Below are 15,763 nucleotides of genomic sequence, written 5' to 3' on the forward strand. Positions count from 1 at the left end.
AAAACAAGTGACGAAGTTAAAAATGAATTCAAAATGATTTTCAGCAAAATATAAAAAAAAAATATCGTTTTATAGCGATTTCAAAAATCTAAAAATATCGAGGGATTTATCGTAGTAAAGGATATCGTTATATCGCGTATCGTTGTAGCGAGGTTTCACTATTTAAAATAAAAATTGAGAAATTGCATACCTTTTTAAAAAACTGACAATATACTGAGATTAACAACCAATGACGTTTATGAAAGAAAGATTCTGCATATCTGTAACACTTAAATTTTGCTTTTTTTTTACGCTTCTACGAATTCCACTTTTGTGTTGAAATTCAATACGCGTTTCTTGTTGCTAGTGACCATCTCTACACTAAATGAAAATCTCTGCAGTAGCCAAAACACGGTATCGCTAAATTGTGAGCAATAATTCAGTCTCCCTCGCGTATTACTCTCCCGAAATTATCAAATTTTTTCCAAGAAATAGGAGTGTTTCCTAACAAGTCATCATTTCCATCATAAATGAAATGCTAAACAAGCTTTTACTAAATTTTGAATAGTAAATCCTCTTCCTCTCAAGCCCGACCCCCCAGAACCAGTTCAGATAAATAATAAGTATTCATCGTTTTTGAAGACGTGCCTAACAAAAGGGGGGGGGGGGAATCAGAACGGCTTAACTTTCCTCCCATCCAAAGGACAAAAAACTTGCACTTGGACAAAAAAATTTTCCGTTTTATCAAGTTTTGTATCCACGAATAGACTAAATATGCCTTCCGTTTCCGTGTTAGACAGTTTACGTCTTAAAGAGGTTTCCTAATATTGAAAAAGCATTAGTTATTCACTAGACAATATATTTGTTCCGCTTAAGACAGGTTTCCGTCTCATACAATGTCCGTCTTAGATAGGTTTCACTGTATTTTAAATCGAAAAATTAATTTTTATAAGAACTCTACCAGACTGGGAAAATTTTAAATGAATCAATTCTTTTTTTTATGGCCACAAGAAATTTTAAATCTCTCATTTCTTCGGAGATTTCACGTTAGCTATAGGTGGAAAGAAAGCGTAGTTTAAATATGAATTATATGTACTGTTGATCTCGGGGTATCGTATTCTCCCGAGCCAACGTATAAATAAGGAGAAGAAAAATTCTTATGTGAAAACTCCTTTTTACTTCTTCTAGGACTAACGTAGTGTGGGGGGACGACGACTACTTTTATTTTTTTTGTTTCCACTCAACTAGATTATACATAGCATTTTGACGACGTATAGGCTAAAGCCTGTTTCTTCAATAATTTTACGGTGCCACTACACCACTCCCCCTCCTGTAATTTTAATTACGATACATAAGAGGGATACTGAAAATATTGCATGAAATATGTGATAAATATGTACAAAAAATATTACGGTATCGAAGTTACATTACAAATTACAAAGCTACATCAGTTGCGAAAATTTCAAAAAAATAACTATATGTCTAAAATAAATACATATGTTCACAGAATTCAAAACTTGAACCTTACTGTGTGAATTTCAATAAGCGACCACTACGAGAGTTGGGGTTCGGCCTTCTCTGGTTCATTTACAATCAACGTTTTATGGCGAATGGTTTGAGAGTTATTTAGAACATATGCTGGTTTTTGTCGATTTATATAGTCACTTGTTTGTCCTTTATTTTTATAATAAATATTTTTCTGTGCGGCTTTGCACTGGATATGGTCCTTCGTACGGGGATTCGAGAGATTTACGAACCCCGTCTACTCGTAAGAACACTTGTGAACATGTTTTCAAATATCGGTACGAATACTGGAGGCTTTGAGTTGTATAAAACTTTTCTTGGGCCGAGCAGCTCCATTTGCACTTGAAGTTTACCGCCGAACGTCTCTGTGTTGTTTTCACTTCGGGTTTATCGAAAAACTCTCCAGGAATTGTCCATACAGCATTTGCGCAATGGTATGATTGGAATCAGGTGGAACGGCACATCTCAGATCAATCAGGACTGTAGGCAAGCTGTCGGTCCAAGTGATCTTCCGAGCTTTTAATGCTGTTTTCAATGTCCTATGTAATCGTTCAATTTTTCCGTTACTTTGAGGGTAGTAAGCTGTCGTATGTTGCAATTTTATTCCGCAAATTCGAGCTAAGTTATCTGATGAAAAAATTTTTGCCTGGACCAGAGGTGGAAAGGTCTTCCTGAGACCGCATTGAAACATCCACTATGCTTAGAATAAGAGACATTAGTGAATTAGGAAAACTGCGTGTGAACAATGGTTGATTTGTTAAGTGAAAATTATATTGATATAGACCATGATGTTGCTGAAGTGGCTGTCTTGGATTCGCCTGTTTCTGGATTTCTAAAAACAATATGGTATCTAATCTGTCATTGCAATATACATATATTATTTGTATAATATAAGAAGTATGAGGAAAAATTTTCATAATGCTTTAGTTTACTTAAAATAAACATTAATGAAAATTTTGATATAATATGTTTTATTGAGATTTGGATTAAGGAGAGTGAAGTAAATATGTACATGATACCAGGGTATTGTGGTTATTATAAATGTCGTGATTATAACCAATTTGGAGGTGTTTATGTATTTATCAAAACTGGTGTAAAAGTTGAATTTATGTCAAATCAGTTTCCAGCGGCTGAAGTATTGGCGTTGAAATTTTGTGAATTTAATATTTTCTCATTAATATATAGATCTCATAACTTCACCATTGATCAATTCAATAGGGAACTAAATAATGAATAAATATCAAAACTCAGATATGGTTATTATGAGTGATATGAATATAAATCTTTACAATACTGATGATAATGGTGTTAATGATTATTTTAATCTATTTTATTTAAATGGTTTTTCCTCATTAGAAAAATGTATCACGAGAATTGGAATTACAAATTCATCTGATGTTGACCATGTATTTTTCCGCTGATTTAAAAATGCATTTCAATGTAAAATGGGAGTTTATGATGCAGGGATTTCTGATCATCTATTAATTGGTTTCATAAAAAAACATTTACCAAATAATAATGGTAATAATTTAATATATAAGGAAAAATCTCCTAGATTTGCTATGAACTATTTGATAACTTCATTAGAAATGCGAACTTTATATGTGTCTTTGATGAAGCTCATACTGTGATAATGCCTATAAACATTTTTAAACATCATCAATTTAAATTCTAATTTATTTACAAAAAATATATATTAAATCCTAAAATGAAACAAGACACGATTGGATTACAAACGACTTGATCAAAATGATAAATATTAAAGAAAAATTGCATATTAAATACCGCAAAAACTATTTAGACTTGACTATAAAATTGAGTGTAAACAATATGAGGCTAATTTAAAAAAATAATGAAGAAACGTAAAGATGGCTATTTTAGAGAAATTCACTATCTTAGGATCGAATAAAAGAGAACAATGGAAATTCATAAATAACTTTATAAATAATAAGAAAAATATCACTACCAAATTATGATAATCCACATCGACTAGCTAACGCTTTTAATACCAATTTTATTGATCGGGTAGAAAATGATATAAACAATCGAGAGTAATTTTACTCATTGAAAATTTAAATATTAATTCATTTGTTCTTCGTAAAATTGATTTCACACAACTTGATAATTTAATTAAATCACTAAATAATAGAAAACCTGCGGGAAGTGATGGGTTAACAACCAGAATGCTCAAGATTATTTATCGTCACCACCCATCGGTTATAATTCATCTGATCAACAAAATTTTTTACGGAACTCAAAAAATCTATTGTCAAACCCATATACAAAACGGGTAACAAAGAGGATCTGAACGACCACAGACCTATCTCAATGGATTTGCCTGTTATGTCAAAATTAATAGGAAAATGGATTAAACAACTTAATTCTTATTTAAAAGCTATTAATTATTATTTCCATTGTCAATTTGGTTTTAGAGAAAAAATGAACACTGAAATGGCTACGACTAAATTTATGGATTACATAACAAATCATATAAATAATCATAAAAAGGTAGCAGCTGTCTCTATTGATATTAGCAAGGCATTTGATTCCGCATTCGATATTCTGCACATTAACAATAATTTCTCGCAATGCGATGTATTACTAATTCATTTTAACGTACGTCTATAAAGTATTGCTGTTTCATGTATAAAAATCCTGACTGGTATCCCAAAAGCAATTACACACAGAAGTACTATGCGAACAGAAAATCTATATCATATGCCATTACCAAGAAAAACAATTTATAAAAAATCTTTATGCTTTCTTGCTCCAAGGTTATGCAATGAGTTTAATGGTATTAATAGACAACAGTTTTCACTTAATATGTTTAAAAAAGCTATAATAAATTGCGTACTTGAAATAACGAATATTGAACAGTTCATTTTATTTGATGATTAACTAATCACTGTAATTTGAGAGAAGGTTAACATTTAAGTAATATTCTTAATTTTGATATTGAATATTATTGTGTAATATTATTGAGTATTGTTGTTTTTTTACACTTCCTCTCAAGGTTGCCGAGAAGATTGTCCCATTCGTGTTACTGTTTATGACCCATGGAAGGATTATATCCCTTTGGGTCAAATAGTGTTTGTTTTGTAGTTTTCTTTTTGTCTTAGTATGTTTTTGATCTTGTCTAAATAAAGTAAAGTAAAGAATAAAAGAAATTAACTGAAACAATGAATGGAGTTACAGAATATTCTGAATGCTTAAAAAAGTTCTATAAAAAAATATACAGTGCTAAAAAACAAATTGTGCTCCACGATCTGTGACCAGACGTTGTGGGCATCCAAATCGTGCAATCCAATTACTGTAGAACGTTTTCGCGACTGTTTCTGCTGATATGTTTTCTAAAGAAATAACTTCCAACCAATTCGTGTAACGGTCTATGCAATTCAAGCAATAAACATGTCCATTTGAAGGAGGCAAGGGACCAATTAGATCAATATGGACATCACAAAATCTTTGTGAAGTTTCTGGATATTCACCGAGTGAAGACTTGGTATGACGAGTAACTTTGTTTCTCTGGCACGGCAAGCATGATTTCGTCCATTGTTGTACATCTTTCTTGATGTTTTGCCAGATGAATTTCGACGTCATCAGTTTTACTGAAGATTTGATTCCTGGGTGAGAAAATCATGGAAATGTTGAAACAGTCCCATTCGATACGATTCAGGAATGTACGACCGAATGTTATTTGTGGACGTGTCGCACCATAAAAATTTTCCAGATGGAAGTGGATGTTGCTTGAATTTCAAGGTAGTGTTTTTCTGTAGATTTCTGAATTCCTCATCATGGTTTGATCTTCTGCAATTTTGTCATAATCGATGAGAGATATTTCACTCATTCTTGACAGTGTTATCTGCAACGATATTATCTTGTCCTTTCACATGTTAAATATCTGTTAAAAATTCTGAGATATTCTGCAGTTGACGAATTTGTCGTGGTGAAGCTGTTTCTGGTGGAACGCATATATTAGAGGCTTTTGATCTGTGAAAATAGTGAACTTTCTTCCTTCGAGGAGATACTTGAAATGTTTGGAGAGATAAATTCCTAAAACTTCACGCTCATACGAGCTATAGTTCCTTTCAGCATTGCTGAGTTTCTTTGAATAGAATGCGAGAGGTTTCCATCCATCATTTTCATACTGTTGCACCACTGCTCCAATCGCGAAATCCGAGGCATCAGTACAAAGGGGCAGAGGTAGCTCAGAATCGAGAAAAGATAATAATGCAGTATTAGCTAGATCTTGTTTACATCGTTGGAATTGTTCTTTGGCCTCTTCAGTCCATTGTATTTTTCTCTTACCTTTTTTTTCTTGGCACCTTGGAAGTAGTTGTGCAAAATTGCTTGTTCCTTTGCTGCATTTTTTAGGTACTTATGATAAAAATTCACCATTCCTAGGAAGGTCCTAAGGTCATGGATCGTTTCCAGTAGTTTATAATCTAATACAGCTTGGACTTTTGATGGTAATGGACGCGAACCTTTCGATGTTATCAAATAGCCTAAAAACTCGATTTCTGGAACTGCGATAATCGATTTTGAGATGTTGATACGCAGACCGTATTGGTTCAATCGGTCGAGAACTTGTTTGATATGATGTTTATGTTGTTCCTCGTTGATTGATGCAATCAGGACATCATCCAAATGTGGAAAAACAAAATCAAGTCCTCTAAAAACCTCGTGAATGAATCTCTGAAAAGTTGCTGGGGTATTTTTTAAATAAACTCATTACGTTAAATGCATAGAGCCCAAAAGGTGTAATAACTGCTGTTTTGCATTTATCATCTTCTGTATAGGTATTTGAAAATACGCTTTGAGTAAATCAATTTTCGAAAAATTTTTAGTGTCTTTTATAATATGATGGAAATCTTCAATTCTCGGGTTAGGGTATCAGTCAGGGACTGTTTGTGAATTCAGTCGCCTGTAATCACCACAAGGACGATAAGTCCCATCATATTTTTGAACTAGATGTAAAGGGCTTGCCCATTGAGAATTTGATGGTCTAATTATATTGTTATCGAGCATGAATTTAAATTCTTGCTTAACAGTTAAAAGTCTCTTTGGGTCAAGTTGTCTGGCTTTTGAATGAACTGGTTGGCCTTAGTCACTATATAATGTTTAAAATCATGTTTAGAATTTGTTGGAAACAAAATTGGTTTCAGGATGTCAGGATACTGTGACAACAATGAGAAAAAAATGTGAGTTTCTATACATAGTGATTATGTCACTTACTTTAGAGATGGATGTAACAGTGTTAACAGCTAAAATTTCTTGTTTAATTTCTAATTTTTTGGATAATTCGAAGTTGAAAGGAAAAAAATCATAATATTTGTATGAGCAAATTTAATTTGGCAAAAATTCTGCAAGAAGCCAGACTTTGCTTTTCTCGATCAAATTTTTAAATAAAAAAATTTTAAAGACTAATAAAAGTTAGAAAATTCTGTTTTTCTCCACTCCTTCTTTGATGAATTAATGCCCATTTATAACATTGTTCAACTGGAGTCAACTGCAGAGATTGTGTACCACTTAATACCGATTATGCTTTTCAACCTATAGATCAAGGTGTAACATTCAAAATCTGAATATTTTTGTTGTCATTCAGAGTATGGAAAGTATCGGAAAGTTCAGATCGTAATACATTAATGAAAGTATATTTCCTTGATAGCATAAGAATGATAAGCAAAATTTGAGAAATAGTTTCGTAACGGTGATCATGAACTGTTTCCGTAAATCAGGCTTTGAACATGGTCAAGAAGTTCTGCAGCGATGCTGATTCCAGAACAGTAGAATAATGCAGCAGCTAAGATCAATTATATATATATATTTTCCAAATTTGGGAAACATTTTCAAAGCCGATGTTGAAATTTTAGTAATTGGTAATTATCATCCTATGTGAATGATCGAGTTGCTAATTTGTAGTCATTTTACAGATCCAGGATGGATTAATTGGATAATTTGAATTTTTAATAATTCGAACTTTTTTCAATGACTTCAAACTTCGTTAACTAAGTTCGACTGTATTTATTTTCGAGAAAAATGACGTTAGTTAAAATATCATGTAAAAAAGTAATTTTTTGTAGCTTGCTTATAGTTGATAAGGTAACAATGTTTCTTTATCAGTCTCTTGGAAGTTTCCTTCGACATACTAAAGAATCAATTTTTCCGCTCTTTGTTTTATTCTGCTTTATGTCATCAAACGAGCGAGTCAGAAAAGAAAAGGACCTTGTGTAAAAGTGCAAAGGCATTCTTCTTCCCCATGGATTATGAAAATATGAAAGAATGAAATTTGGCCTTAATCTAATTTTCTGAGTAAGATTTGTTTGCTAAGCTGATTGGAAGACGATGACGGAATATGTGAAGGTGAATCGCAAATGCTTTTATCCGTCATGAAAATAATTATCACATGTTCACACAAGAAGGTGTTTTAAGATAGACTTGAGATCAAAATGGGGGTAAATACTCGTAATCGCGTTTATATCGTAATTATTAAATTATGAGTGAAATTTTTTTGTTTTCGATATTGAATTATTTAACGTGAGAAATAATCGTACAGACACTTTCGAACATAATCATTTTTACAAGTAATTAGGAGCGTTTTCCCATCAAGTGGCAAATTATGTCTCAAAAAATGAAATTTGCGAGTTTTTAGTAATGCACTTTCTGATATGTTTTTCCAGCTTCAGACGAATATTTAATTCGATTACATTCATCAAGACATAGTAAATCAAAATAATATGAAAATATGGTAGGGGCACAAAAGACATTCGAAACAAATGTAGCTACATGACGTATAAGTGGTAAGGCCGGGAGATTACACTATAAGAAATTTATAAAACTTGAAAATGCAACCAATAGGCTCATCGATTGCATTTGCTCGAATTTAAGTGATAAGCTTTTTGATTGCATTTTTCAAGTTTTATAAAAGAACATTTAAAAAACATTTATAGTGCAATGCCGGGCTTAGAAATAAATTTATCATCAGTTAAACATGTCTGGGATCTATATAAGAAAGTTGAAAAGGTGAAGATAAATATCTATATGTCAATAGAGTTTTGTTCGAATGTTTGTAGAATTTATTTTACTTTGTACTGAGACAGAGAAGAATGGACAAAACTTTGAACACTATGTTATCCTAATCGTCGTCGTTTCAAGGTACAAAACACCATACTCGACTTTTGTATTATATGTGATGTTTTTTCCTTCTCACCTTTACATTCGACCGCATCTTATACTTACACAATTTTGATGTACGGAGAGTTAATAGTCCCTATTTAATCAACCCCATTAAGGCTTGCCGTTCACTGGAAGCTACTACAAGCGATAACAAGTCGCGTGTATGCGCAAGACTACATATACGTACACCAACCTTCTGTAACTAATAAGATGCGCTCAAACGTAAAGGTGAGAAAAAAAATCATCATATTACACAAAATTGAAATACAAATGCCACAACAGGCAAATTGGCCTGGTTGCAAAATTGTCTTTTACCAATCTATACTGATGTCCCCTAACCCAGTGATTCTCAACCTTTGGAAGCCCGCGGCCCGGTTTCATTTATTTTTGTAAATGGAACGCCCAGTCAAACATACGACTAACGGAAAAGTAATTGGGAAAAAGAAAACGGTCAATCACTCGCGGCCCTGTATTAATGGTGTATGGGCCCGGTGGTTGAGCAACACTGCCTTAGCCGAAGCTGTTGATTGACGGTGTATTAATAAATCATGATCCATCCTATCCATCCCGTTGAAAATTTTAAACACTTCGATTATATCCGCCGAAACATCTGCTTTCCTCCAATGTAAACATATTCAAGAAATTAAGTCTTTCTTTACAGCTCAAGCCTTGTGAGAGAACAAAAGCATATATATATATGTAGCAGTTCTCTGCACCCCTTCAACCATGTCTATGTCCCTCTGTAGGTATGGTTTCCAAAACCTTACGGCATACTCCAGTCCAGGGCGGAATAAGCCTCGAAAAAGCGAAAGAATGACGTTAGGGACGCGAAGAGACCTTTTTAAGAATGAAACCGCGCACTCTGTATTCACTTTTTTGACCACCGCTGAACAATATTCAAAAAACCTAAGCCGCCCGTCAATGAGAATTCCCAAATCGGTGACCCTAGTTGCATCCGAGATAGTAATAACATTCAACTCTTAAGTGAAACATGGTTTGTTCGAACCAAAAGTCAGGTGTGTTGTTTTGTTTGCACCTCGCAGTTGCGGCGATGTTGAATGTGCATCACATCAGTTCGACATTACGCATTCGGATGAAGAAATCCTTGATAGTAAGCAGTACGAGTAGGCTGACCGTCAAGTTCACTCGTGCAGCTTCATGTTAACAATCTTCTATAATGACTTTGCTCTTGATTCAGTACCTTGAACACGGAACCACTGTCAATAGTGGGGCGTTCTAGGAGACATTACATGTCTGCGTCGTGCCATATAGAACCAACGTCCTGGAATGCATACCGCTTCCGCCCGTTTTTGTGTGGGCATATTAAAAAAAATCTAGACAGATTTTGCAGTGAAGTACTGGAACGTCCCCCCTAGAGTCTGGGACTGTCACTCTGTGACTTCAACTTGTTAAGCTCCTCTCAATAAACACATAAAAGAGGACAGAAGTTATCCTCGGACACAGAGGCGAAGAATACTATCAAGTTTTTTTTCACAGTGTAGGGGTGTAATGCTTCGGCTTGTGAAACTGCGATTTCTGCCTTCAAGCACAAAACAGTCACTTCTGATATGTATATTTTATCTTCAGGGAAGCTCGTTGCCTTCCATTCAATTAACCCCAGTAAGTAACGGTTTTTGTGAAACAATATGTAGACATTTTTGTTGTTTCGAGTTTTTTAAGTGCGTTGTTGAGCCAATATCTTATGAATAAGTTAAATGTATACATATTAAAATATCTGACGTAAAACTTTTAATAAACATTCAGCTGCAGCTGAGTTTTACTTGTGTAATTTGCATATTGTTTCTTTGGTGAATCGGGCAGGTTTGTTTATTATGCAGTAAATGTTTCTGCTAAGATTTCCATAATACAATGAAGGTGAGATTTTTCTTGTTACCTGTACTCGCTTCTCTGACCCAATCCCCATACATGTGGAGAAAACTTCGCCAATGCTCTTTCTCTTGCTTTCATTCATAGCACTTGAACAAGTCACTGATGGGGGGTAGAATCGTGAGGAAAAAGACGTCGTTACCATGGTGACAACGATAGGTTTCGTACTGAGCTACTGTAACGAAAGCGCGCGCATATCTCGACATCGACTTCTTTGATGGCAATAGAAGCGCGAGAGCCACATTTGCTCTTCACGCTCTCCAAACTGCATGCACGAGCCACAATAACACAACCATAATATCTCGCGCTTTCGGTTTTTATTTTTTTTATTTTAACGGGACGATTTTCAAGACATGCTGTTTTGGGCACCTTTACTTTTTTATGGGCTGATCTCATCCAGCAGCGTTTCCATGTTCCCGCCGAAACAGAGAATTGGAGGTAAGTTGAGAGACTAAGATTTATACCCATATGGCCGATGATGAGTGACTGACACTGGACGGCTCTTATTTTCTTTCCGGCGAGTAACTCGTGCTTAATGAATTTCTCCTCATCATCATAGTTGTTCCTCCTTTCCACCCTTCCGTGGTAAGTTGTAATCGTGCGCAGATGTGAAATTTCCGTGCAGCTGTTTGGTCGTATTCATTCAGAAAATCACGTTGAATTTTTTTACTCTCCCGACATTTTACGATGTTTGCAAAATGTCCACAGCTGTTTGCTTTTTTATGTATATATTTTTCTTCACGACCAAAATGTGTTGGGTGCTATTCCACTTGATATTCCCTTTTTATGCTCCTTTGAGCTCAACATCGATTTTTAAAACTCATTAACTATTCATACTCATGGCAATGATCGGAATGCTCATCCAAGCATATGGCTAATCTCTGAATACTTTTTTAAATGCATGACATCAGTTGTATAGACACGTCAAAATATATGGCAAAAAAATATACCCTAGAATTTTCTATCCATACTTTAATTATGCAATTAATTGATTGTTTTAGCAATTTATGGTAAAACCTGTGTAAGTAGACCACCTACGGTACAACAATTTTCGGGTCAACTTACAAAGGTCTAGTCCCAAATAATCCTATATTTCTTCCCTGAAAACAGTTCTACTCAACAAATGGACAAGTTAACTTATACAGGTTTACTTTATTTGTAAATACCATAAGGTTTGATTAACAAGGTTTTCTTATTGTATAGAAATCTTTTGAATTTTTTTTAGATATTTTATTGCCCTTTTGTTTGAAAGAATTCGTCCCTGCAAAATTTAAAATTTTTTGGGTTTCAAGCCTTACCTTGCAACTGTTATTTATACACTCGCATATATCCGCTTCCAAAGTGATCCAACTGAAAATTGTGTTCATCTAATGATATGACACTGTTCATACACTGGTGTAAGAAATTAAGAGGATTTGCAGACTTTGTCGATTATCTCTAGAACTACTGTACCGATTTTAATGAAATTTGATATGTACATACATTGATACTATACAAAACAAATAACCATTCAATAATTGTAATACACACACGCATGATCGTGCGTAAAACTCGTTGGAGTCGGAAGGTATGAAACAGCGGTTGCAGAATAAACAAAAAAATGGGTTAATAGATGGGTATGGTCCCCTTTTACAGATATACAGGTCTCGCAGCGTGATTTCATACTTGAAATAAGGCAGTTTATCATTTCGTGTGGCAATTGGTCCCACTCGTTCAGCAACGCTGTTTTCATTCCCTGGATGGTTCCCGGAGGGTGTTGCGAGTTGCAATTGCCCTCCCCAGAGCGTCCCAGACATGCTCTTAGGGTTAAAGTCTGGAGATGTGGCTGGCCAATCCATCCCGCGAATATCCTCACTCTCTAGAAAATCGTCTAGCAGAAGAGCTCTATGTGGCCTCGCGTTATCGTCCATTAAAATGAACTCGGGGCCAACTGCACCCCTGAAAAGGCAAACATATGGCTCCAAGACCTCATCCCTATACCTCACACCAGTCACAGTGCCTCTTTCAAAGACATGGAGAGGTATGCGGCCATCCAACATGATGCCTGCCCAGACCATTAAACCTGCTCCGCCATAATGGTCGATTTCGCGGACATTGGAGAGTAGGTAGCGGGTCCCTGGTTCTCTCCATATGAACGTACGGCGATAATCGGTGCTTAGGCTGAACCGGGACTCATCAGTGAAGAGAACGTTCACCCATTGATCCATACTCCAATCTCTATGCTCTCTGCACCATGATAAACGGATTCTCCTGTCCGTAGAAGTGAGCGGGACGCAAACAGCAGGTCTTCTTGCAGACAACCCTCTCTCATGAAGTCTTTTGGAAACAGTCACCCTTGATACACGGGTTCCCGTGGCTGCATACAAGTCACGAGAGAGCTGAGAAGCTATAGTACTCCTGTTATGCCTCGCTATTATCGACAAATGGCGATCTTCTCTGGCCGTCGTGGCTCTTGGACGACCTTGCCCAGGCTTTCTCTCGATGGATCATGTATCCTGGAACTGTTTCTTAAGTTACACACGACGCTGGGCGTTAAATTGAACTCTGTACAAATCTGGACTTGAGATTGGCCTGCTTCTAGCCTCCCCACAATTCGCCACCTCATTCCATCATCTAAACGTTGGTGGTTACTCATTTTTACTGTTAAAATTTGAAATTAACCGATTGCTGCAAAATAACACCAAGAAATTCGCCGAGGTGTGCTAGCGAACGAAATGCGTCTTAACTTACGCGCGCTTATAAAGCCTGTTTCTCTACTGGCTCCACCTACACACACGTGTACGCTTACGTATTTGACGTACTAGATTTGCATTTTTGTGTAGAAGCAGTGGTTTTACATTCAGTTCAGTTCTTTTCATGAAATTCGATAAAATATGTAAATTCTCTTAATTTATTTCACCAGTGTAATTTTAATTCCTTTTACGCATAATTATGATTATATCCACGATAAATGTAGAAGGCATAAGTGAAAATATGGGTTAAAATGTAGAAGCATTGAAAAGGGGGAGTATGATCCGCTTCCGTACAGAGAATTTTAACATGGGCATTGTTGCGAGCGTGAATTGCGACATATTTTTAATTAAAATAAAAACATTACTCATACGCAATTAAAAAGCAAATATTATCGTTGTGCCTCATGTTAACTTTTAATCAAATTTTAAGCATTTCAAAATGTATAAAAAATCATTAAGCAACATAATTAAACGAACGTTTTAAATGTTCCATTGCGATTTTGAATATAGCCGTATTTAAATTCAATTAATTAATAACATAGTTACAATAATTAAAGAATAGATTTTCCGATGCCGCACACACACATAAAAATAAACGGGACTTACCAAGATACTGCTCATCTACACTGGTTCCTTGCGGCTATGAGACGGCCAACAGACACTAAATACTGTACTACATTTTCAATATTTTAAAGGGGGTCCCTTGCTCAAGAATCATGAGAACCCTAGGGAACTACCAAATACGTTAACCTACGCGTAAAACGGCCGCAAAAGAAGTGAGAGTAACTAAGAGATACTTCTACGTTGTAAAAGAAGTTCTAATTTGATCGGTTAATTGAAGTGTGGGAATGGAATGATATTTACACCTATATGTTTTGATGTCTTGGCGTCATTCTGTGTAAACTCAATCGTGGCGACCAGTTTTAACAATGTATATGAAAAAATAGTAAGCAAGGGATGTGAAAGAAAAGAAGAGTATGTGTTTCTTTCTGATTAAAATGAGAATAAAATCTGTTCTATGCAATAGCTGAAATTTTAAATATCTAGATGGGGAAAATAGCGATCATGACAACATATTAATTGGAGCTTTCCGAACATTGTCTCATCTAGAACGCAAAAAAAAGAAAAAAAAAATAGCCCAAGAACATACGTGAATGTTGTTGCAAACATTGCCATATTCACTTGAGCAGATAAAAAATGGTGTTTAAGTCTAAACTTCATAGTTCCAATCGGTTAATTTTAATTTTGACCATTTCCTAACCAGTTCCTTCCTTATTGAGAGTTATGTTATGCAGTTTCTGATTTTACCTTTAATGTCAAACATCATCTGTTTCAAATTTCATCACCATAAGCAATCAAAGTTATATGAATAAATAAACTTCGTTGTTGTTTCCCGACGGAGAAGTTTTCTATGTATTGACATAAATTAGTAACAAGGTTTTAATTTATTTTATAACCGCAGATAATATAGTTCATGCATACGAAGCACAATATAGCAGATTATTATTGCAGATTAGTTGAAACTCTCGAATACCGCTTATTCATATAAATTGGGACACTTAAATTAATCTACAGTAAATATCGTTTTGTGTGTGTTAATTCGTCTTTATGTCAAATACACATTTTTGAAGTACTATGGCTCTTAAACAAGAATAAAAATGTTTTGAATAACATTTCCGAAGCTTTCTTATTTTTCGTGCTCTTAAGAACTATAAAACTTCTCAAAACAATGCGCATCACAGCTTTAGGATTGTTCATTCACATTCTCTCAAATTTTCAATATTGATCCATTGCGTTCTTATTCTCAGAAAATTGAACAGTAGGATTCACATAGAGCACGGCATAGTTTAGCCTGAAATTCAAGGGCTCTGTATAGAGATGTAAATTTTTTGTAATTTTTTTTGGAGAATATTCTCTGGAAGGGCTACAAGAGTAATAAAAAAAACTTCATCTTTGGGACTTGTGAATAAATATCTAAAAAATATTTTTTTTATGAAATGCTACATATTTAAGAATAAATTATAAAAAACAACGAATAGAGAGTAAATTGATTACATTAGTAAAAAAACCTATATTTTGATTTTTCTTCAAGCAAAGTGTATGTTCAAAAAATCCAAGTTGAACGTCTCCATTCTCAGTTTACAGAATTGTTCGCAATGGGCACTGAGACTCTAAACATTCACAATAATATGAATAGTTTCATGATGTAATTCTTACATTCTAGTTTAAGATATACAGGGTGTTTCAAAAAGAATCATTCAATTTAAAAAAATCATAACTATTCAACTTTAAATCCGTTTTGATCAAATAATGTATAGGTAGAAAAAGGGAAATCTCGAGTTTCACACAGTTGCCGACAGATAGCGCTAACATGGCGACTGCACAACAGCAATTGTGCTTTCCGTCAACAATACCCTGGTGTTGAACTTCCTACCGCTCAGAGCATTAGGCGATGGTATAAACAA

At 34.8% G+C, this 15,763-nt stretch overlaps 1 protein-coding gene across 2 annotated transcripts in view; it reads left to right on the forward strand.

Moving 5' to 3' along the window:
* Positions 1 to 15,763, forward strand: part of LOC149065453 (uncharacterized) — a 115,398-nt gene that overhangs the window by 36,506 nt on the left and 63,129 nt on the right. Inside the window, exon 1 of one of the 2 annotated variants that reach the window (XM_089253803.1) lies at positions 10,827 to 11,004. The exons of the other annotated variant lie outside the window; for it this stretch is intronic. Coding sequence (XP_089109929.1) covers positions 10,920 to 11,004 — 85 coding nt within the window. The 5' untranslated portion in view covers positions 10,827 to 10,919. Of the gene's footprint in view, positions 1 to 10,826; positions 11,005 to 15,763 lie in introns of those variants that run through there. 2 annotated transcript variants of the gene reach the window in all.

The sequence above is a fragment of the Pholcus phalangioides genome, unplaced genomic scaffold (assembly GCF_987345545.1).
Source record: "Pholcus phalangioides strain wild (caught in Gottingen) unplaced genomic scaffold, Ppha-v1.0 ptg000039l_1, whole genome shotgun sequence".
Classification (NCBI taxonomy): Eukaryota; Metazoa; Arthropoda; class Arachnida; order Araneae; family Pholcidae; genus Pholcus; species Pholcus phalangioides.